This window comes from Scomber japonicus, chromosome 16, assembly GCF_027409825.1.
Source record: "Scomber japonicus isolate fScoJap1 chromosome 16, fScoJap1.pri, whole genome shotgun sequence".
In the NCBI taxonomy this organism is placed as follows: domain Eukaryota; kingdom Metazoa; phylum Chordata; class Actinopteri; order Scombriformes; family Scombridae; genus Scomber; species Scomber japonicus.
Window position 1 is genome coordinate 5,276,564 of NC_070593.1, and position 24,765 is coordinate 5,301,328.

The 24,765-nt window shown below is 40.5% G+C and overlaps 1 protein-coding gene across 1 annotated transcript; it reads right to left on the minus strand.

Annotated features, from left to right (window-relative positions):
* Positions 1-1,036: 1,036 nt before the first annotated feature.
* nsd2 (nuclear receptor binding SET domain protein 2) lies at positions 1,037-22,963 on the minus strand. Its single transcript, XM_053336036.1, has 21 exons — positions 22,340-22,963; positions 21,645-21,810; positions 21,237-21,403; positions 19,582-19,800; positions 17,956-18,178; positions 17,135-17,244; positions 15,915-16,023; positions 15,608-15,723; positions 13,923-14,012; positions 13,606-13,732; positions 12,909-13,109; positions 10,367-10,546; positions 7,982-8,138; positions 6,984-7,186; positions 5,610-5,713; positions 5,251-5,520; positions 4,319-4,435; positions 3,028-3,169; positions 2,298-2,404; positions 1,496-1,694; positions 1,037-1,368 (listed from the first exon to the last, which is right to left on the minus strand). Exons 1-21 carry the CDS (start codon positions 22,961-22,963, stop codon positions 1,037-1,039), a joined length of 3,963 nt encoding a protein of 1,320 aa, XP_053192011.1.
* Between the last annotated feature and the right edge of the window lie 1,802 nt (positions 22,964-24,765).

Below are 24,765 nucleotides of genomic sequence, written 5' to 3' on the forward strand. Positions count from 1 at the left end.
TACGAAAAACAAGTAAAAGAGGTCATCTGAGGCCTATCCATAGTGTCTTGGTGTTTCAATATTACATCTCGCATATATATACTATATATAAAAATAAAAACAATCCATTTGGCAACCTGTTTGATGTCTTACACTATTCCAGTAATCATAATTTTGGTCTTTGATATACACATATATAGAAATAGCTATAAAACTCTGCTGTTCAAGATCATATCTGTGTGAGTGAAAGAGTGAGTGAGTGAAAGAAAGAGTGAAAGAGTGAAGGGGGGGGGGGGGGGGTTGGGGGGAGGGGTGGAGGGGGTTGGGGGGGCGGTGTCTGAGCCGAGATTCAAGTTAGCAGCAGACGTTTTGGTTTCCGTCCGCACGCTGCTCAGTTTTACTGCCGTCTGGTTCACTTTTTCTCATCTGCAGAAACCAAAAACAGGTTCCTTTTGTTATTCTAAAAAAAAAAATCAAAATAAAAGACTTAAAATAAAAAGACAATGAAAAGAAAAGAAAAGGAAAGAAAAGAAAAGAAGAAAAAAAAAAAGGCAGTTTGGTTGGTGGAAGAATGAGAGTTTTAGAATCCGCTAGTTTTTTCCTGACCTGCGCTCGCTCAGCTGCTTTTTTGTTTTTTTGTGCTTTACCACAGATGGTTCGCCTCAGTGCAGAAATTAAAAAAAAAAAAAAAAAAAAAACCCTCCGAGGATTTAAAAAAAAAAAAAAAAAAACAACCTGAAAATGTTACAAAAGTTAAAAAAATAAAAAAAGTGAAAGGTCTGAGCGGCGAGCTGAGAGGATGTGAGCACCGAGCACGCGAGAGATCAGCAGCTTTCCCTGATGACTAAGATGTACAGTGCCTTGGTTTGTGTGATCGAAGACATTATGTAGGGTCTGTGTGTGTGTGTGTGTGTGTGTGTGTGTGTGTGTGTGTGTGTGTGTGTGTGTGTGTGTGTGTGTGTGTGTGTGTGTGTGTATGAGCGGGGAAGAGTCTTGTTTGGTCTTTTTTTTGGCTCTCTTTAAGGAGGGGAGGAGGGGAAGGGGGTCAAAGGTCACTTTAAGCCTCTGCTGCTTTCCTCTTTGAGCCCTTGGTTTTGGCCTCGGCTCCGTCTCCCTTCCTGGAGCCTTTCGGAGGACGGCTGCTGCTGCTGGAGGCGGAGGTGGAGGACGCCGTCGCTTTTGTGGTCTCGGAGGCTTCGTCGTCCTGGTCCTGGCCGTCGTCTCCGTCCAGCTCGTCGTGCTCCTGGCAGCACAGCTGTCCCGTCGGGGGCCACGGACGCAGCGCCCCCTCCTGGTGAGCCTTGCAGAAGGAGTTTGGGCAGAGCTGGCAGAAAGCTTCCGAGTTTTTGCCGCAGACGTCGCAGTGGTGCCACGGACAATCCCAACGTCCTGAGGGGGGCGGAGATGAAGGATACACACGTTTATTATTTAAACAAAAACACACACAAAACAGTCTTGTCATGAAATCGTCTAGAAACCCCGATAAAGAAGCGTCGTGTTTCCTGCCGTCTCTTACCGAAGGGTCTCTTGGTGAGGTTCAGGCAGGACAGGTGATACGCTTTGGTGCAGGTCTTCTTGTCGCAGAGCACCAGCTGGCCTCCGTCTCCGCAGCGGAAACACTCGTCCTCTGACTTCTTCTTTCCCTCCGCTCGCCTCTTCTTGTACTTTCTCTTCAACCTTTTCCCTTTTGGCTCGGCTGTCGGCCCGTTTGAGTTCTGTGGATGAGACATCGGGGAGGGGGGGGATTAATACTTTTAATTAAATTGTATATATTCAAGGAGAGAGAGCAAGAAAAAAATGACTTCACTAAAAAAAACCCATTAACGCTCCTGTTGTCCTTGAGTCAAGGAAGGAAGGGAGGAAGAAGGAATGATGGAAGGGAGGAAGAAGGAAGGAAAGGAGGGAAGGAGGGAGAGAGGAAGGGAGTAATGGAAAGAAGGGAGGAAGAAGGAAGGAAAGGAGGAAGGAAGGGAGAAGGAGGGAGAAAGGAAGAGGAAGGACAAGAAAGAACGAAGAGAGGAAGGTAGGGGGGAGGAAAGAAGGACGGAGGAAAGAAGGAAGAAAAGGAGGAAGGAAGGAGGGAGGGAGAGAGCAAAAGAGGAAGGGAGGAAAGAAGGAAAGAAGGAAGGGAAGAAGGTATGGGGAGGAAAGAGACGAGGGAGAGAGGAAGGTAAGGAAGAGAGAGGAAGGAAAGAAAAGAAGGAGGGAGGGAGGACAGGCGGAAGGAAGGGAGGAAAGAAGGAACAGTCAAAACAGACGGGGTCAATTTGACCCGGGAGGACGACAGGAAGGTTAAGCTCAGGCGGTGTGACGCTCACCTTCGGTCGATCTCCCAGGAAGCCGCTGCAGTTCGGGGCTCCGCAGCGACAGACGGTCTTCTCGTTGCCGAGGCAGTCCAGGTTGTAGTTAAACGTCAGCTCCGTCCCTGAAATACACACAAAACAAAAACGTTGATGTATTCGGTTAATTTACCTTGAAATGCTTTTATCTCCTTTATATATAGTTTATCTACTCCTTGTATTTTTCCTTTAACCTTCCTGTCGTCCTCCCGGGTCAAATTGACCCCGTCTGTTTTGACTGTTCCTTCTTTCCTCCCTTCATCCTACCTTATTTTCTCAGTCCTTCCTTCCTTCCTCCCTTCCTGCCCTCCTTCCTCCCTCCCTTCCCATTTTCCTTTCTCCCTCCCTCTTTCCTTCTTTCCTCCCTCCTACCTTCCACCCTTCCTTCTTTCCTTTCCTCCCTTCCTGCCCTTTCTTCCTTCCCCCTACCTTCCTCCCTTCGTTCTTTCCTTCCTTCCTTCCTCCCTTCGTTCTTTCCTGTGTCCTTCCTTCCACTTCCTTTCTCCCTCCTTTCCTTCCTTGGCTCGAGGACAACAGGAGGGTTAACATATTTCTTACTTTTCTGTCTCTTTTCTTGTTGAATGATGAGTTATTAAAGAGCTCCACTGACGCCCCTTTATTTTTTGTTTCCTTTATTTAATATTCTACAACCCAACGTGCATTAGAAACCTTCGAGCTCGTCCGTATCGAGGGCGTTTGCTCGTCTCACCTGCTGGGATGTCACAGACGGCGAACAGACCGACCCGCGTGTCGCCGTTCACCGTCCACTTCTGCGTCTCACAGTTGGGCTGACAGCTGTGGTTCATGAAGCGAGAGTAGTTTCCCTTCGGACCCGCGTCAATGATCCGATCCTAAAAAAAAAAAAAAAATGTTTTTTAATCAACTTGGTGCTCAAAGAAAGAAAACTTTTCATCCTGGCTGATATAAAAAATAATATTATCTTTATTCTCAGGGTTGGATTTACATGGAAAGACTAAATATTAAAACTACTAACATTAAAGTAGTTAAACATTATAATTAAACGTGTATTTAAACATGATGTAATGCTGCTACTATTTTTTCCTGGAAGAGAACGAAGTGGAGAAAATTATGTTTGAATAAATATGTTTGTCTAAATAAGGAAGACAAAAAAAAAAAAACCTTTAACCCTCCTGTTGTCCTTGAGTCAAGGAAGGAAGGGAGGAAGAAGGAAGGAAAGGAGGGAAGGAGGGAGGAAGGAAGGAGGAATGAAGGAGGGAGGGAGGGAGGAAAGAAGGAAGGAGGGAGGGAGAGAGGAAGGGAGGAAAGAAGGGAGGGAGGGAGGGAGGAAGGAAAGAAGGACAGAGGAAAGAAGGAAGGTAGGAAGGTGGGGGGGGGGGAAAGAAAGAGACAAGGAGGGAGAGAGGAAGGAAAGGAAGGAAAGGACAGAAGGAAGGAAGAAGGGGGATGGAGGAAGGAAATAAGGGGGGAAAGAGAGAGGAAGGAAAGAAATAGAGAAGGAGTATGTAAATATGTTTGTCTAAATAAGGAAGGATGAAAGAAAAGAAGAAGGAGAGAAGAAGAGAGATGAGATGATTGAAATATTTTGACATATTACAGATTATTTTTTACAATTATGAATAAATTAAGTTTATTCTCAGGGTTGGATTTACACTGAGAGACTATTCAAACTGCTCTCACTATTCAAACTCTACTTCTTCATTATATTTACTTTTAAAACTTCAATATACATATTTTATAAGACTTCCAACCATTTTTTTTTCTTTTACATTAAGCAGCATTAAGAGTCGATAGCTGACGTTGAGTTTGTAGTATTGACTACTGTAATGTTACAGCCGCTTTGATGCAACATTCCCAATGCAATACCATTTCATTGATCTAGCTCCCAGTAGAAATGGTGCTGCCGCTGAGAGGAGCAGCACCCTGACACACTGCGGAGCACAAAGTAAAACCAGATAAACTCCCTCTAACAGAGCTTTCAGAGCTTTCAGAGGGTCGATCGAACTCATTACAGCACAAACCTTGTCGATGGTGAGCATGTAGAAGTCGATGATGTTGTTTTCCTGGGCGTATTTGATCCTCGCCCTGCACTCCTCCTCGTCGATAAGCTCCCCGATGTACTCGTTCACAAACTCGCCCTGTTTGAGAGACGACATGTCAGACAGGAGACGAGCAATTTTCAGAAAAAATTACGTACAAATAAATCATCCTTAAAACAGAGTAAAATATACAGCATGAATAACTTGGGCAGAGTATAATAAACGCACTCATACCATTTATTTTCTACTCAAGTTATTTATTTGACAAATCCCTCGAACAGCCAATTCAAACGATTCATAACAATACGGAAGGAAGGAAGGAAGGAAAGGAGGGAGGAAGGAAAAGAAGAAGGAAGGGAGGAAGGAAGGAGGGAGGGAAGGAAGTGAGGAAAGGAAAGAAGGGAGGAAGGAAAGGAAAGGGAGGGAGGGATAAAGGAAAAGAGGAAGGAAGGAAGGGAGGAAGGAAAAGAAGGAAGGGAGGAAGGAAGGAAGGAAGGAAGGAAGGAAGGAAGGAAGGAAGGAAGGAAGGAGGGAGGGAAGGAAGTAAGGAAAGGAAAGAAGGGAGGAAGGAAAGGAAAGGAAGGGAGGAAGGAGGGAGGGAGAAAGGAAAAGAGGAAGGAAGGAAGGAAGGAACAGTCAAAACATACAGGGTCAATTTGACCCGGGCGGACGACATGAAGGTTAAAACATTATTTTCACTCCCTAAAGATCCTCATGTGTGAGGGCAGGAGTGGAAAATACTAAACTAAAGAAACTGTGAAAATACATCAAGGGTGGAGATAATCGTTCATTAATCATAATCGAGGTTAAAAGTTCAATTAAGCGTGATTTTGATTTTTGCCATAATCGCCCAGCCCTAATTTATACTTATCGTTCTCGGTGCGGACTAACCCCAACCCTTTAACCCTCCTCACCTTCTTGATGTCTCTCAGGGAGATGAGACCCCAGCCTTTGCCGACCGTCTTGATGATTTTGGTCTCCGGGTAGAGACGTTTGGTGAAGTCCTGGTTACAGCATCGCTCCCCGTTGGGACACACCTGAGGGTGACACTCGTACTGCAGCATGCGGTTCAAACACTCGGACTCGAACCCGCACGGCCTCTCGTCCGTCGGCTTGCAGTTACACTTGGGGATCTCGGAGATGTCGGCGGTGTAGACCTGAACCCTCCCGTAAGGTTTGTTCACCTGAAGGACAGAAAGTAAAATTAAAATGGGTGGAAAAAGATAAAAAATAATATAATCTAAACTAAAAGAAGCACGCTGACTTTTCACACCTTGATAAATTTGTATGGAGGTGGTTTTCGGTTGTTCTCTTGCGCCTCCTTGGCTTCTCGTTTCAGTTTGATCTCCTTGAATCGAACTTCAGCCTCTAACAGAGCTGAGGAAACAAATATGAAGATGTCTTATTAGATCTGTGAAAACATTTAAACATTATAGCTCAACGTAACCAACAGGGTTAGGGTCATAAGCATGATTTTTGAGAGTTAATTATTCTATATGTTATTTTTGTCTCTGGAGAATATCAATCCATATCATCAACATCCTGAACAAGCGTCTACTTCAGTGAGTATAATACTAAAAAGATCTTTGTGCTGCCTTTGAGCTTTTCCCTTACATCTTCTTTAACCCTTACACACTGTTCATATTCTGACCTGGCTTAAGTATTTCTTTATAATTAGTGTCTTTACACAAATTCTGAACCTTTTCTTTTAGGCCTGCAACGGATCATCATTGGTCCGTGATCCGTTCGGACCATCTATTTCGGTTCGGCACACGCATGATACGCGGATTGATTTATGAAAAAAAAAAAAAAATGTGCGCATGTTCAGTCCACACACAGCTGTAACCATTCCTGCTAGTTCCAGGGACAGAGCTACTTAACACGCTCTGGGTAAAAGTCTGCAACAGTTCCCTTTTCAATAAGCAAACTATGGCTCGTTGTGATTTATTGTCCTCAGTGTACAACATGTAGAACAGTGGGCATGGAAAATAAAAGTAGGCTAGACTTCGGTGACTACTGTAACGATAACTGCTGCCTCTAGTGCTACGTCTGTTTCCTTATACTCGCGCTGCCACACAAACCAGTCGCCTAGGTTAGCCTACCACACAGACGTAACACTCAAAAAAAGACAAAACATGTTTATTTGTCTTGTCTATTTTTTTTTGGCTGATCCGAGGAACGATCCGAACCGTGAGTTTTTTGATTCGTTGCACCCCTATTTTCTTTACATTTGCATTACTGTAGTGAAAATACATTCACAATCACACTACATTATGTCATCTAAAATGACAACAAAACAATTTAATCAAAAATAGCAGGCTTCATGGTAACTTTTAACACCTATATAAAAAAATGATATCATTTTAAAGATATTTTCATTTTTTGGACATTCTAGGCCACTATAGGAAAAGTCATAACATTTCAGCTTAAATAATGTAATTTATGTGGTTTTTAATTGCTTTCAAATATCAAACTGGGTCAAATTTGACCCGAACAGTATGCAAGGGTTAAAAGAGCTCACACTGTAAAATATGAGGAGGAAGAAGACTGTTCTGTTATCTTAAGCAACAGATGCAGCTTACTTAGTTTTATAGTTACTAGTCATTAATTTCTACTGATAATGGGAATCTATAATCTGGATCTGTACCGTTCTTGAAGACTTTGCCGATGCCGGTCCTCTGGTGCTTGCTGCCTCGGTCTCCCTCCATGTAGGGAAACACTCGGCCCTGGTGAGTCCAGAAGTAATCCTTGGAGCCAAAGAAGAAAACGGGGAACTCTCCGATCTCGTGGCGAAGGTGCTGGATGTTGGTGGGGATGTTTCTGGGGTGGTGGATCTCTGCAGGCCACCATCTGAGAGGGAGAGGGAGAGGGAGAGGGAGAGAGAGAGGGAGAGAGAGAGGGAGAGAGGGAGAGAGGAGAGAGAGAGAGAGAGAGAGAGAGAGAGAGAGAGAGAGAGAGAGAGAGAGAGAGAGAGAGAGAGAGAGAGAGAAGTTAATTTGACATAAGACCTTTCTCAGTTACACCAAGTTCAGACTCGCAGTACGATCATCCTGCAGCTTCAACTCAAAGCTCTGATTTTTTTTTTTTTACCCCTAGCTAAAAAAAATAACCTCGCAGCTATAATAAAAACCCAAACAGTAACCTTACTTAATAAAATAATACATTATAGATAGATCTGTTCATTTGAATTCATTATTATGTGTGTAAATCAGCGTTCCCACTCTTCTCTGCTGCTACAGTATGACAGACTAGTACATTACATTTTGTCGTATTTTATCATTATTTCATTAGTTATGATCTTTTATTCTTTATCTTGCATTATTTTTTTTATCTACTCATATTTTATTGCTAACTATAGTGTTAGTTACCAACTTTATTTTCTCTGTTTTTGTTTTCCAATCAAATTTTAAAGCACTTTGATTTGCATTTGATTTGTTTGAAAGTTGCTTTGTGAAGAAAACTTGATTAATAGCTGTGGTGCTAATTTTCATCCATGTTTCCCACCCATTCATTTATGCTAGCAACATTACCATGGTTACAGTGGCTCAAATGAACATGTCCGACTTTTGGTTTTCGCTGCCTAAATTTATCATTTCAAAACAAAACAAAAAGGCAAACTCTAAAAACCAGTCCTTTTTCTCCCACCTGTATGTTCCCAGTTTGACCCAGATGATGTCTCTGTACTTGGGTTTTTTCCCGGCTCGGCAGTCGTTGCAGAACCAGCTCCCATCAGGCATAGCGATGTTGAGGCAGTCGGGGTGAAAAGCTGCCGGACACGACTCGCAGCACAGCAGCTGCCCTCCTGCAAACGAGAGGGGGAAAGAATAAAAAAAGTGGAGTTATAAAGCGAGCAGAATTCAAAGCCGACAAGTGAGCCGTAATTTACAAGAGCCGTAAAAACAGCGTGAGGCTCAAACGGTTCAGTGCGATGAGCGGCCGATAAAGCTGCCACATAACTAAACTCGTTAATCAATCTACAACACTGCTGCTCTGTGTGAAGCCGAGGGGACGAGAACGCAGGAAGGAAGGGAGTAAAGGAAAGAAGGCAGGGAGGAAGGAAGGAAGGAGAGAGAAAGGAAGAAACGACAGAAGGAAGAAAGGGGGATGGAGGACGGGAGGAAGGAAGGATGGAGGAAAGAAGTAAGTAAGGAAGGAAGGTAGGAGGGAGGGAGGAAAGAAGGAAGGAAGGACGGAGGAAAGAAGTAAGGAACGAAAGAAGGTAGGAGGGAGGGAGGAAAGAAGGAGAGAAGAAGAATGAGAGAAGGAAAGAGGAAGGACAGATGGAAGGAAGGAAGGAAGGCAGGAAGGAAGGAAGGAAGGAAGGAACAGTCAAAACAGACGGGTCAATTTGACCTGGGAGGACGACAGGAAGGTTAAGTATTTTATGTTGTAGGAGGGTCACCTGACAAGCCTTAGCAGGGTTTATTGGCTCCTCTTTCACATTTCCCTTTTTGTTATTGTTTAAATTTCTTAACCTTAAAAAAAATGTGCATGTATTACTTTTCTTGTATTATCAGGGCTGCTCGATTATGGAAAAAAATCATAATCACGATTATTTGGGTCAAAATTAAAATCATGATTATTAAAACAATTTTTTTTTAACTTTAGAAACATGCTACATTTATTGTCCATTCGGTTTAATTAATTAAAATGTTAAAACATTTCACCGTGTGTTTCAGCTTCTGTCAAACTAACGGAGCTGCAGCGGCTTCCGGTCTAAGCTTTTCAAAATAAAACCTTTGTTATTGGGCGCTATCTCATTATTATTAAAAATCGTTTCCCCTCGATTTCATTAGTTTTGAGATTGGTTGGCCCCTAAATCGTAATCACGATCAAATTTCTATTAATTGAGCAGCCTTATGTATTTCTCCTGTCTCATTTTTCTCTTTATGTGCAAATAAACTAAACTAAGAATGATCTCTTTCTGTGAAAATGATTTTATATTTTACAGAGATTAAAGAGAAAGAAGAACATTTGGAAAATCTATAACCTTTTTAACCCTTACATATTGTTCAGGGTCAAATTTGATGCTTTTTTTTTAACATTTGAGAGCTTTAAAATATCATATACACATTTCTTTAAGCTGGTCTTTTCCTAATGTGACCCTCAGTATAAAATGGAGGGAAAAAAGTGCATCATTATTTAAATTGTGTGCAGTTGATACACATTTTTATCTATGCAAATATCAAAATTTGAGAGCTGTAAAAACACCATATACACCTTTCTTTTAGCTGGACTTGTCCTAATGTGACCCTGAATATACAAAAATTGAAGCAAAATACACCCTTTTTACATTTTGTGTGCAGCTGATACACATTTTTAAATATGCAAATGTACATGTTTAACCTGTAATTAAAAAACATTCACAAAAATCAGCATTCAAACACGTTGTATTCATCATATCCTATAAAAACTCTCTCCTGGGCCATAAAATAATGATTGTAAATGTCTTTTTCTTTATAAATGAATAAAATACACTCCGTTTGCTCTCTTACAGCTTCATTAAAAAGGTAAATCAAACATTTATTAATGACTGATGGTGAATTTATGAATGTGAGCTGACATAGAGACTAATTATGATTAATTATTGTGAGAGTTAACGTCACATAATTCTCTTTACTGAGGAGTTTCCCACTCACACTAAAAGCCAATTGTGAAAGAGTTGTGCCTGAAATTAACTTTCACTCACGTCAAAAAAAACTCACTAAAGATTTAAATGAAGAGATAGTATGTGGTTGAAAACTGTGAGTGATATATACGATATGGAGTTAACTCACAGGATATGAAACCTATGAGACCACAGACGTCAAACACAGAAATGGACGACAAGGTGAGAGAATGAATGACTATGTGGAGACAGAGCAACCCAACAGCCCCTCTAGTTCATTTTAATTGCTTACCATTCCCTGTACGTATATTTAATTGTTCGTTAAAGCAATAAAAAATAAAGTGTTCAATTAAATTTTGGTCAATTGTTGAGCCCTGTTGGTGTCGGCGCCCCCTGCTGGTGAGAGAGGAGCAGTAACAAACCTTTGGAGCAGACGAAGCACCAGCTGACGTTGACGTGGCTGTGGTGGCTGTAGCCCTTCTTGGCGTGGAAGTGGTTGGTGCAGACTATGGCGGTGTTGGTGATCATCTCGCTGCCGGCGGCAACGCACTGGTCGCCGACGTGGTACGCGACGGGGCAGCGGAGGCAACGCATCAACCTCCCTAAACGCAGAGAGAAGAAGAAGAAGAAGAGAGAGAGTCACATCAATCAGAGACCTGAGTGAGCTTTGTAAAGATAAAACATATTTGATACATCTTCTTACTATCAATTATTTAATGGTCCTGTGGTGGTTGGACCACAGTCTGACCCTCTAGGGGGGTCTGGGGGCACATTTTTAAGTCAAATATATCATTGTGGAGCACTCTGAGCAAAATTAAGAGGTTATATCTCAAAACAATGTTGTGTTTTAGTAATTAAACTGCTGGTTGTATTGGTATGAATGGTGATGACACAGCCAGAGAGCATGGGAAGGAAACTTTTACCAATTAATAAAATGTTCCAAACAAACCACCAACAAAAGACTAAAGCTGATATTTCAGCTCTGAAACAAAGAAAGCAGAAGTGATTATCCAAGTTCAGCTAGTTCAGTAGGGCAGAGTTGCTCTGGTGGAGGGAGAGACGCTTTGCTGAACGTTTTGGCTCACTGTGAAACTGTGGTGGCACAAATTATTATTAATTATTACAATCAATTATAATGGTCCTATGGTGGTTGGACCTCAGTCTGACCCTCTAAGGGGGGTCCGGGGGCACATTTTTAAGTCAAACGCATCATTCTGGCTTATATCTCTAAATAATTTTGTGTTTTAGTAATTTGACTGCTGGTTGTATTGGTATAAATGGTGATGACACAGCCACAGAGCCTGGGAAAGGACATTTTGAAACAAAGAAAGCAGAAGTGATTATCCAAGTTCAGCTAGTTCAGTAGGGCAGAGTTGCTCTGGTGGACGGAGCTCACTGTGAAACTGTGGTGGCACAAATTATGACTATGGTGGGCTGCCACACTCTGTATAATGAATGGGAAACACTGGTCTTACTGGTTACATAAAAAGAAGAGAACCAAATGATTTCAATTAATTATGTTAAATGTGAAGGATGCAACAATATGTTTCAATCTCTTTTCTATTTTTGTATAAATATATATTTTGGGTAGAAGTGTGATGAGATATTAAAACGTGATGATTTTTCTCGTTGAGGTGGAAAGCTGCCTCGTGGAGTTATACCCAGCTGCATCAGTGGCCGATTCAGATATGGGGCGATACGGGCAAAAAAAAAAAGAAGAATTTGCACATCACGTTTCACTACTTCCCAGACTCTAAAACTGAAGTGACATTCATTACAAGATGATTAGTTAAAACATTTCAAAACGAACCTGCATTGTTTTGCATTTTGTTGCTTTCGGTCAAATAATAAGACGATTTTTTTTTAAACAGTCATATATTTCGATATTTAGGTTTTCTTAAAAATAAGATCTCGTAAACTGAATATCATCACACCCTTAATTCTGATTCTGAGTCACTTTTTTAAACCCAGTATGTAAGGTAGTGACCATTTTAACCCAAACCATGATCTTTACATAGTTCTAATCAAGTAAACTAGACATTAACCACAGCGTCACACCTTAACCCTCCTGTCGTCCTCCCGTCTGTTTTGACTGTTCCTTCTTTCCTCCCTTCCCTCTTTGTTTCCTCCCTCCCTTCTTTCCTTCCTTCCTGTCCTTCCTTCCTCCCTCTTTTCCTTCCTTCCTTCATTTCCTTCCAACTTTCTTTCCTCTTCCTTTCCTTCCTTCCTCCTCCCTTCCTTCCTTCTTTACTTCCTCCCTCTTTTCCTTCCCTCTTCCCTCCTCCCTTCCTTTGTTCTTCTTTCCTTCCTTCCCTCCTTGACTCGAAGACAACATGAAGGTTAAAACATCTTTATTTTCACTCCCTAAAGATACTCATGTGTGAGGGCAACTAAAGAAACTGAAAATACATAATTGTTCATCAAGGGTGGAGATAATCGTTCACTTATCGTAATCGAGGTTAAAAGTTCAAGTAATCGTGATTTTGATTATTTGCCATAATCGCCCAGCCCTAATTTAAGGGTTAAATCTTTTGATCTCACTATATAATGAGCGTCTACTCCGTTAAGAGAAAACAAAAATGAAGGACTCAAAGTTTTAGAATAAAGCCTTGATTGTGCTGAAGATCACTTTCTACACAAATCAATTAACTACCATTCATTTAGCTAGTTTGACATTTCATGCATTTTAACTGCAAGCTGACAAAAAAAAAACTGCACTCTCTTTTTGCAAGTCTCAAATTTTTCAGGAAATCGACCCCACCAAACAACCTCCTTTACTTTTCTACTTCCACTTAACTGACCTGTTCTGAAAGTGTTTCTGGTCGATACGTTTAGTCGTCAGTTGACTCAAAAATCTCAAATCTCAAAGACTCCTCCTTTTTTACTACGTGACTGAAAACTTGACTGACTAATATAGATACACACGTTTATATTTGATCTGTGGCTGAGCTCAGGCTGACTCACCCTTGCTGGACTTCTGCTTGGTGCGGCAGCCGTAGTGGCAGCTCAGGCAGGTGTGGAGCGGGCAGCGGAAACCCTTGTTGTCGAACACGGTGAGGGGGCTGATGCGGACGCACTCCTCGTGGTAGAATTTGCCGCAGTGTGGGACGTGGCAGCGGCGCACCTCGCCCTCCGACTGCTTACAGGTGAAACACGAGTGAATGCCTGAGAGCGAGAGCGAGAGAGAGAGAATAAAGATAACATCAGTAACAGTTAATGATGCAGCTACTATCATCACATCTTCTTTCACTCCAAACCCACAATAACATCAGGAGGGTTAAAAGACAAAATTACCTACTAACCTCTGATCTGGATGATGTCATTTCATCCAGATCAGAGGTTAGTAGGTCAACCTACAGACCCCGGATGTTGATAACATGCCACCACGGGCTCGGAGGGGAATAGCACTAATGTATCATAACTAAATATTGGTGAAATGAACTAGTTTCAGATAATGTGTTATATAGAGGCTGCGCTTCGGTGCCCCGTGTACTCGCATTATACGGATATACGCAGCAACACTGGAGCTAATTTCATCCTAACGACTCCAAATGACACCAAAGTTGTCTGGGTGAGTAAATGATCGTATTTTATGTTAGAAATAAGGTCCACGTTGTAAAAAACGGTAATTATTCTTTAAGCGTTAGTGTGGACTCCTCACCTGTGCTGCACTCCTGACACAGCGGCTTCTCGTCAGGTTTGAGGGACGGACCCAAACAGCTGAGATGAAACATCCCACAACACTGGCCTTCACAGGGGACCAGGTCCTCACCCGCCTGCTCGCACATCTGCAAACACACACACAGGAAGACATTTAGACATTTCAGAGCATGTGATGAGAATACAAGACGAAACGGAAATCAGGAGAGACGTTATTATGTAGGAGAGAAGGAGAAAATGACTTTATTCCCCCGGCTGATTACATAAAGATTCTCCATCTGCTCGACAGGAAGTATCTCCAAACGGACCGAGACTCACCTGGCAGACGAACTCTTTCTTTCGTTCACCCTTCTTTATCCCGTCCAAGCTGTCACTCGGAGAATCGGGTCGTCCTTCGCTCCCAGAGCCCTGCGGAGACAACATCAACATCAACCACAATCCATAATCCACTTCTGTACTCAATTAAGACTTTAAAAAAAAAGGAACCTAATTACCAAGTCCGCTTATTAATCAAGCTGCTAATTACCGTATTTTTCGGACTATAAGGCGCATTAAGCGAAACAAAACGTGTGTCAGATAAATCGAACTTTATTCATCTTCAGTGTCTGAGTGTAACAGCTGGGCGATTTCGGCATCAAGCATGCCCGGATCCCTCTCGTTGCTGTTACCGGTACTCGGCTGTTGTTCAGTGATGATTCCGGCCTTCAATGAAAGCTCGGACGACACTTGAGACTGATACCTTAGCCCAGGCATCTACGATCCATTGGCACATAGTGGCGTAACTCGCCCGGCGTTGCCTCCCTGTCTTGGTGAATGTGTGTTCGCCTTCTGTCATCCGCTGCTCCCACGCAGCTCGCAATTTAACTTTGAACTCCGCGCGGCTCCTGACTACGGCAGCCATAATGCGTAATTTTGACAGATTTTTGAGCTCCGTGTACCACATAAAATCGGTTTGAGGTCAGTAAGCACAACCAGAATTAATATATAAAAGCGCACCGGACTATAAGGCGCACTGTCGATTTTTGAGAAAATTAAATTATTTTAAGTGCGCCTTATAGTCCGAAAAATACGGTAACCAAGAATATAACAGCTCACGTGACTTTATTCCTCGAGTTCTGCTTTTCTCACAATTCTTGGAGAAAAAAAGTTGTATGGATCCTTTATTTCTTTTAACATTATGTTTGTTAAAAAAGAATAAACAATATCTGATGTATTAATATGGTTCATTATCAGCTTTTAAAGCCTCAAAAATCCAGTATCATTTTGGCTCTAATTGATAATAAGCTTGTTGATAATGATAATTATAGTTACCTTCTAACTTACATTTGCTTATTAAATGATTTACTATAAAGAAAAAAAGACTGAACCTGTCCAAAAGTCTAATTTCTGGAGCATTTAATACATAAACAGTCTCTTTCAACCTTTTACAACTGTCTTAGATTAGTTAGTTTATTTTGCACATATCTGTTGTTTATTAATAATTCACAGAAGTCACACAATGACATTCATCAAAATCATCATCCAGGTTTACTACGTCACTTCTTTTAAAATGATGTATTTTACTTGATCTTATATATTCAATTATATATCTATTCTATATTTGAGCTATTTCTCTTGTGTACTACTTTACTATTATTGCTATTTTTTATTTTACATCACGTTATGGAGTATTTTTAATTTATCATACAAGTTATTTTAAAGCAAATTATCCCCAAATTCACACATTTAACCTAACTACGGCATAAAATATAATAATTAATGTAAATAAGTATCTTTTTTTTGCTCTTCTCTCCTACTTTAATTTCTTATTGTGCAGTAAAAAGCTGGAGACAAAGCAAGTGAAGAGTCATAAAAAGAAAAAACTAATAAATACAAATGCAGGACGTATTAAATAAAGTTATTATTATTATTGTCTGCATACCAAAACATATTAAAGTGTTTATGGGGGTAAATAATAAACCCATAATTCTCTCTTTCTCTCTCTCTCTCTCTCTCTCGCTCACCTCGGGCTCAGGACACGGGGAAGATCGCCTTTTCTTTGCCTTGGAGGGCGTGACCTGATTCTCTCCATCCTGTTTCCTTTTCCTCCTACGCTTTGGTTTCTCTGCGTCTTGGTCATCTGTTAAAAAAAAAAGAAGAAAAAAAGAAAAAGAAAAGAAAAGAAAGAGAAAGTGTTTGTTCTCGTATTATAAAAAGGAAGGAAGATCCATTATAAAACTGCTCGTAGAGTATAAAATGGAGTCAGAGTCGAGAGTGAAGCTGCAGATTAAAAGTCAGAGGTTTCAAAGTGTGATGTGATGTTTGGTTTACCAGCGAGAGCAGCTTTTGACTTTCTCACTCGCTTCTTCGTTACTTTTACGTCTTTGTCGGTTTTCTTCCTTCTTCTCTGCTTTTTCTCCGTTCCCTCTGAAGTTGACTCCTGAGGAAATTCATGGATGGAAAAAGGAAAGGAAAAAATAAATAAATCATTATCTTGTTCCAAAGTGCTTAATGTACATTTTAGAGAGGAAAAAAAAGTATTTAAAAATGAATTGTATTGACTCAACCACTGCAGGGTTATTATAGTTAATGAAAACTAAAACTAAAACTAAAACTAGCCATGAAAAAATGATTTAGTAAACTGAAATTAAAATAAAAACTAAAACTGAATATACTTGGAGTACGAGCTACTGATAGATGAGAGTAAATGTATAGTGATGAGGACTGATGGGAACATTTGATGGGAGGCAACTAAAAGGGAAAAGTCCCACAAATTTTTGAAAATTCATCTTCGTGGTTAACCCTTGTGTCGTCCTCCCTCAAATTGACCCCGTCTTCTTTCCTTTCGATCCTTTCGTCTGTACTTCCTCCAACCCCCTTTCTTCCCTCCTTCCTCAGTCTCTCCTCTCTTTCTTTCCTCTGTCCTTCTTTCCTACCTTCCTCCCTCCCTCCCTTGACTTGAGGACAACAGGAGGGTTAAAGAATGAAATTAAAAAGGACTTGATGATAAACCATATTTGGTGTCACACATTCTTTCATCCTTTTCAGCTTCTCCAAGTCAAGGCTTTCTCTTAATACCTGAAAAACTAAAACTAAAGACTAATACTAAATAAAAATTAAACTGAAACTAGTCAATTCCTTCAAAATAAAAAAAACTAAAAACTAGTCAATTCCTTCAAAATAAAAAAACTAAAAACTAGTAAATTCCTTCAAAATAAAACCAAACTAAAACTAGTCAATTCCTTCAAAATAAAAACTAAAACTAGTCAATTCCTTCAAAATAAAAACCGAACTAAAACTAGTCAATTCCTTCAAAATAAAACCAAACTAAAACTAGTCAATTCCTTCAAAATAAAACTAAACTAAAACTACTAAATCACTTGTTGAACTAACTAAAACTAAACTGAAATAAAAAAGCAAACTGAAAAACTAAATAAAAATAAAAACTAAAGAAAATTTCAAAGCTATAATAATTATATGTCAGTACTTTTATTTTGAAGGCATAAGGTGTTTTGCCTCATATGTGGCAGAACAACAGAAAGAAAACTCACCTGTTTTTCAGCATTTTTACTCGTCCTACGTCTCTTTTGGGGCTGCTGCTCCTTTTCTACTGAAGCGTCTGCTAGCGGCCTTTTGGTGGACGTCTTCCGCTGCCTCTTCCCTACAAACAACAAGAATTAAAAATTAGTCCATCATCTCATTTATTTATATTTTTTCATCTGCTGGTTTAGAGCAGTTAAAGTTTCGGGGCTGCTTTTAGAGTAGATTGACGACTAATTGAAAAGCTTCTGAACATAAGGCTGAAGAAAAACATTTTTAAAAGCCAAAAATAAATGTAATTAAAGGAATAAAACCATCATTTTTTGTGTGTTTTGGAAGTATTACTTTAAAATGTAGTGAATACCACATAAGGCCCTTTTCAAGTTAAGTTAATTTAACAAACCTGTACATAATTTTTGCAGATTAACGACTAATAAGGATCAAATTATGAGTCCTAGTTGCTGGAGAAAGCACTAGTTTGGCCGTTAAATTGTGTTTTTCTAAAGAGATTATCTGTCTAAATGGGATTTTAGTATCAGGTTACAACATTAAAAAGCAATGTGTGTTTATTTCAGAGCATTTTAGAGAAGTTTTCTGCTTTCTAAACATCACTATATTGTATTTTAGTCTCAACACAGATGTAATCACACAGGAAATACTTTAATTAAATACACTGGTGACATTAACCCACCTCACTATTTCATTAGCCACACATGGTAATTAAAAGCAGGAGATGCCACAGCTCTTTAATTAATTTAAAAAACAACAGTCACAGCTAGATTTAAGTAGTATTAGACCGACCCTTCTGCCTGAGTTTCGACTTTCAACCAACCTGGAACTGAAACTGGAAGCGAGACTGGCTCCAAAATATCGTCTGTTGAAGAAACTATCTTGGATTTCCTTTTGTTGGCGGGGTCAGACGTGTTATTATCCGTTGCAGGTTTGTTCCTTCTCCCCACGGTCTTTGTGGGCGACTGAGCCTGTTTGGATCTTCTCTTTGTCTTCAGAGGTTCAACTGATTCAGCTTGTATGTCTGGTGCAGAAGTGGTGGGATCCTACAAAGAACAGGAAACAATGTATATGTGTTTAATGAAGCTTTCCAAAGTAAAAGGCATTTTTTAAAATTTATATGTTTTAGGACGTTAATAAGCTATAACTGTAGATAATGTTACTTTTTCTTTATTTTTATTATAATTGGGTTCTTCTTTAAAATTGTATGTTTTACGCTGTATGTTGATTTTTGATGATGATACTGCTTACCCTTATTTTTCTTTTATTTATTAAATTTTTCAGTGATTTTTATTTTTTCTTACTTTTATTGGTAGGGTCTGTTTCAATATGTTTTATTCATTTTTATTTTTTTCTCTTTTCTTTTTTTGTCTTTGTGCTATTTCTCTTGTATGGTACATTTCTTCCATCCTATGTGATAAAGTGAAGTACAAAAAAAATTGTATGTTTTAATGTTTCCACTTACTGTTAAATGTTTGTCTTTATGTAAAGCACGTTGAGTTGCCCCTTGGTATGAAAATGCACTATATAAATAAAAGCTGCCTTTTTTTTTTTTTTTTTTTTACTACTATTATTTATATTGCTTGTGTACTTACTTATTATTTTAGCTCAGTTTTGCACTAAAATCAACACTGCCAATTAGTTATATATACACTTTTGTATATTACATTTTATTCATTTTATTTCATTAAAATTTTATTATGTATAATTTGTTCTTTATATTCTTATATTATATGTTGTTATTGTCACTGTGAAATGCTGCTGCACTGTAATTTCCCAGCTTGGGATCAATAAAGTCTATCTATCTATCTATCTTATTGTTCTTTATTCTTTTTAATTGATGCTCTTCCTATTTATTGCTGCTGTAACATTGCACATTTTAATAAAAAATAATAAAAGGATTATTTTATCTTTCTTTCTCATTCTAAAATCTTCTTATTTTCACATCTCAATTACTTCATTTAACTTAGATACTGTAGATGACACTCAAAAGTTAAAATACAGATATAATTGAGGTCAATATGATTGTGGTAAGCTGGCTTTCTACATGTGTAAATTATTTAGTGGTGGTTTCTTCTTCTGAGGTTTTATAATTATCATGCATAAGTTTCCTTGACAGTTTTTACACTGGTTTGCACAAAAAGAACAAAAAAATAAATCCCTTCATATTATTCATGTCATAAGCCTGTGATGATGATGATGATACATTTTTGTGTGTTCTCCAAACCTGTGAGGCTGACTGCGGTTGAAACGTTTCTTCGGAAGAATCTGTGGCGTTTACGTTCTTTTTCGACAAGGCGTTATTTAGATGGCCCTCGCTCCTTTTCTGCCATTCTCCCATTTTGAGTTTCGTTCTGGGTGCTTGTGTCTTTTGTCCCGTTGAAGTGCTGCCTGGGGGTCGAGGGGCTGCCGCGGGCTCGCTGTCGGGGCCCGTCAGCATCGAGGGGACGTCTGGGCTGAGCCGTGACTCCGTTTCCTGGCTCATCTCGCTGCCCGCTTCTGGCTCCAGCTTGTCCAGGATGTGGGGGTTCAGATGAGGCCCGTCGTCATCATACAGATATGTGAAGTTTGTCATGCGCTCGTCCAGCGACAGGCTGAGGGCCTCTTTGGCCTGAACGATGCCCATGTTCCACTGAGCCTGGAGTTTACGGGGAACAGAAGGAGCGGTCTACGTCGACACAATGAGAAAACAGCAGGTTTATATGACAAGTTAGAAAAGACACAATATATTAATGATGATGCTCTTTTTAATTAAGTTGTTGCTACAAAGACACAGGCATGAATAAAACACTTATTTTTTAAACAATATTGTAGGGCTGGGCAATTAATCGAAAAGTAATCGAAATCAACATTTAGAAACTCTAATGGACTTAATCTTGCTCATGTCAATTAATCGTGGTGTTCACTGTTGCCATGACAACAAAAGTTGCATATCTTTAAGGAATTTGAAAACTTGTCTCCAGTGATCATTTTACCCAAACCATGATCTTTAACCACAGTTTCCTTCCCCTTTTTCTTTCTTCCTCCCTCCCTCCTCCCTTCCTTCTTCCTTCCTTTCCTCTGTCCTTCTTTCCTTCCTCTTTTCCTTTCTCCCTCCCTCCTCCCTTCCTTCCTTCATTTTATCCCAAACCATGATCTTTACATAGTTCTAATCAAGTAAACTAGACATTAACCACAGCGTCACACCTTAAAACATCTTTACTTTCACTCCCTAAAGAATCTCATGTGTGAGGGCAGCAGTGGAAAATACTAAACTAAAGAAACTGTGAAAATACATAATGGTTCATCAAGGGTGGGGATAATCGTTCATTAAATCGTAATTTTGTTTTTTGCCATAATCGCCCAGCCCTACAACATTGTGCTCTTCACTAGCTGCATGTGTCTGTTGTGCAGGAGAAGACTTGGAGGCAAAGTATCACCAACAAAAACAAAACTCACGATGACTCTGAAAGTTGACGCACTTCACTAAACTAAACATGTTATTTAAGTCTAAAGATGAGACTAAACTGGCTGATATTGTAGTTGGGCTTCAAAACAAATCCAATATAAAACATTTGCAGAAGAGCTGCAACAATTAGTTACAAACTATTGGTCAAATATTTTATTATATCAATTGGTTTGAGTCATTTTTAGAAGGAAAAAAGTCAAAATGCAGCTTCTCAAATGTGAATATTTTGTGGTTTCTTTAGTCATCTGTGACAGTAAAGAAAACAAGACATTTAAAAAGATGTCACTTTGGAAAACTGAGAAGTAGTGATCGAAAATTTTCACCATTTTCTGGACAAAACTAAACAAAACTAATCGATTAACCAAGAAAATAATATACAGCTCAATTGATATATAATGAAAAATAATCATTAGCTTCAGCCCTAATTTGCAATCTATATTTGTGGCATTTAGTAGCAAAAATGTTGACTATCACTTCTACCACGTTTCACCATCTATAAATAACTTGAAGGAACCTCGTATTAAACATTTTAAGGAAGTTTATGTTTAAAATGTTGCAACGTTTTTGAGCCGTCTTTCTGAGAAACGGCCCACCACATCCTCTATAGTCCAATACAAAGATGGCATCACATCAGAGAGGGGAAGCCAAATTTTTACCTTTTTGTGGATGACACGGGAGGCTGGCTGTTTGTTGCCTTGGCTCAGCTCCTGGTATTGATCCTCACCAGTAAAGGACACAATGTTCTTCTCAAAGATGTAGCCTCTCTCAGGGGCATCTCCAAAATACTGCACGTGGTAAAAGAAGCCCGACCTGCTGCTGGCTGCTAAAAAAACGTTATAAAAGTTATAAAAGAAGAAGAAAAAAATATCAATACTAATTTAAATTCTGTAAAAATGAGATTCTGTCCCATATATGTGCACATTTTGAGTTAAGAGACTATATTTATCCACTTATAAAAAAAACTACTTCTACAACATATCGAATGTTCATATTGGAAGGAATAAGAGTTCATGGCTGCCGAACTTAAAACAGTTTGACCATTCGATGAGCAAATCTTAACTCACCTTTCTGTTTGATGTGATTGTTAAATTCTGGGTCTGTGGTCACAATGCAAGGCCACCAGGGGTATCCTGACACCTTGGTCCAGACCACATCACCAACAGAGAAGCGGATCAACAGCGGAGAGACATCTGTGGTCTCCTCTGTTGTCAACTCCGGCATGAGATCGAGCTAGAAAAAGAGAGAAAAGGAGAAATCAATAAAGACAGAAATAGACTCTAATCAGGGCTTTGGATAGTTGTACCCTCCTAAAAACAATTACTTCTACACACACACACACACACACACACACACACACACACACACACACACATATATATGAATCTCTACAAGTATTTTACACCTTTAACTATTACATAACAGCCATATACATACTTTATATTGGATAAGTCTTTACATTAAGGTTTGCACACTTTCAAAGCCTAATTTAGCATTAAATTCCTCATATTTGTCCAAAAATGTAAATGACAGCAGATAAAAACAAGCATATCTCCGTCATTATATCAAAGACATCCATTCACTGTGTATTAAACTGTCCACAGGAAGCCTGCAAGTGTTTGTTCACATATGGTATGTTTGTCTTAACACCATCTGTCAGCTTAACTGTAGCATGATTGTGTTTATATTCGTCTTTAAAGCAATATTAGCATGAAATATTGTGGTGTAATTCATTACATAACCGTAGAAATAAAAGAAAAACCTCATCTGCTGCTCCAGTTCCCTCTACAGTAAATGTGTGGTCAGCTGACTCCACAGGGGAGGCCGAGGGACTGAGGCTTGACTGAGGTTTTGGTTTGTGAGGTCTGCCCCTCCTTTTCTTCACATCCTCTCTCTTGTCGGGTCCAGATAGTGTACCTTCAGTGACGGTGGACAAACTCGTCCCATTGGCACAGCATGGCTCAAACAGTGGCTGCTGGACCACCTGGGGTATCATCACCTTCAGCTCGGGTTCAGGCTCTGTATGTGGCGGGCAATTGTGCTGATGGGTGCCGTTGGTAGCAGGGGCTTCAGCACCCTTAAGCATAGGTGGCTCCGGAGCACAAAGCTTGGGCAGCGTGTCTTGATCCCCGTTCAGCACACGGGAGGTGAGGTCTTTGAGCCTCTCATGGCTGTGGTTGTTGTGACTGTGGCCAGCCATCTTCTGCAGGACGCCGTCTTGTAGTGTGGCGGCCAGCTGGGCAGCAGCTTTGTCCATTAGCATAGCGGGATCACTGCCCATGTCCCCACGACCTTTCCGTACACTGAGGGACTCTGGGGGCTGCTTCATGCTTATGGGGTTGGCTAGTTCAGGCATCGAAGGCAGGGAGCTACCTTTGCTGTCCATCCCATCTAACCCCCTCCAGGCTCACTGAGCTGCAGGACAGGAGTACAACACAGAAACTCATTTCACAGGTTCAATCAAGAAAAACACATCATGCATTAACTATTTGGTGCTCTTCTCTTTGGAGAACTGTAAAATGGCATTCTGGGATATGAATCCTATGAGCATATCCTTACACATTGCACAAAATGGCACTCATTTGCTCCAGCGGAGCATGAACAAGCTTGGAGGCGACAGAGAAAACTGCACCTGTCACGGAATGTCCTCACCGCGTAGTTTTAAGTGTTTTTTTGGGGCAATAAAGTCGACAAAGATTGACCACAAGTCTGAAGCAACGACAGCTCAAGTGTATAGCAACTGAATACGAAAGCCTCAATGAAATCCAACCCTGTACGATGATCTACAACTCATGTGAACGAGGTCAAGCCAAACCCCATTCTTTATTACATCCATGCATGCGAACAAAAAAACCAATGGGCGGGCAGAAAAAAACCTTCTTACCGCGACAATTTCCAAGTTGGCTTTTCTCCTGGAAGGAAGGAGAGAGAGAGAAAAAAAGCCTAGCTAGCTGCTAGCTGCAGCACTGCTCCATGGTAAAGCAGTCTGGGAGAAGATAGGAGGCAGGAGGCCGGCTGCAGGCTCCACCACATGCAGTGAATGCCCAATGAGTGGGTGGCATCACCGGCGAGAAAAGCCGCGGAAATGGAAGCAGCTGACAAGTCGGTGAAACGCTTAATGGAGAGCGAATAAATGTTGGGATTCAATGTATACCTGCACAGTTTAAATGCTGCATTAAAGGGGGTTACATTAAAAGGGTATCTTGGTCGCAATATAACCACAAATGGGTAAGAGTATTAAAGTATTAAACCCAACATTAAAGTGTCCTGCTGTCCACCGAGGCGTTTGCCACATCACATCATGCACTAAAAAACAAGGGGGCTCCGACTATTATCTGAAGCAGAAGCCACGATGTTTAGGAGGGGGCATCTAATGGATCCTAGCCATGGAGACAAGCTGGACCAAACATTATCCTGTACCGAACAACCACATCTCTGTCAGCGCTACACATACACACACACAGAGACAGACACAGCCATTAAAATTAACCCGCATTCCAGCAAATAGACAAAGCCGCCACCCGATAGCTTCAACGCCTTTAACTGCCACACAACCGACGTAAATAATCACGTTAAATACACCGATAAGTACACGAAGACACAGTTGGATGATTGGGGTTGTTTGTTTGACGTGTTGTGCCATTGTTTCATTGATATACTGAATTTGTAGGCGCCATGACAGCTCGGTTTCAAAAAAGTGCTAGCCGAAGCTAACTAGCGCGCCATTGAAATCAGTGCAAACTGCGCTTAGAATGTTAGCATCGGCTAGTAGCTCCCTGTGACTAAAATGGATGGTCGGCCCGAGCTAATGCCGGGTTAATATCCACCGTGTTGGCAATAACATGAAAGACGAGTACTATGTGGTTACCTGTTGGGATCTCCTCTCCGTCGTTAAAGGTGGAAAATGCCGGTAATCATCCCGCAAAAGCGAAAGGGTTTCATTCAAGTCGAGTCGAGAGCTTGCGGGTAAACTCAAACTCTGAGGCCAACCAGCGCGAAAAATACTGACTTCCGATTGGTCGGGAGCAGAGAGAGGATCCAACCGGTCCTTTCAAAAAACCAACCGTAGGAAGTAGCTGACCCCGTGTGTGTGTGTGTGTGTGTGTGTGTGTGTGTGTGTGTGTGTGTGTGTGTGTGTGTGTGTGTTTTCATATCATTCATTCAAGCAGAGTTTATATTCACACACTG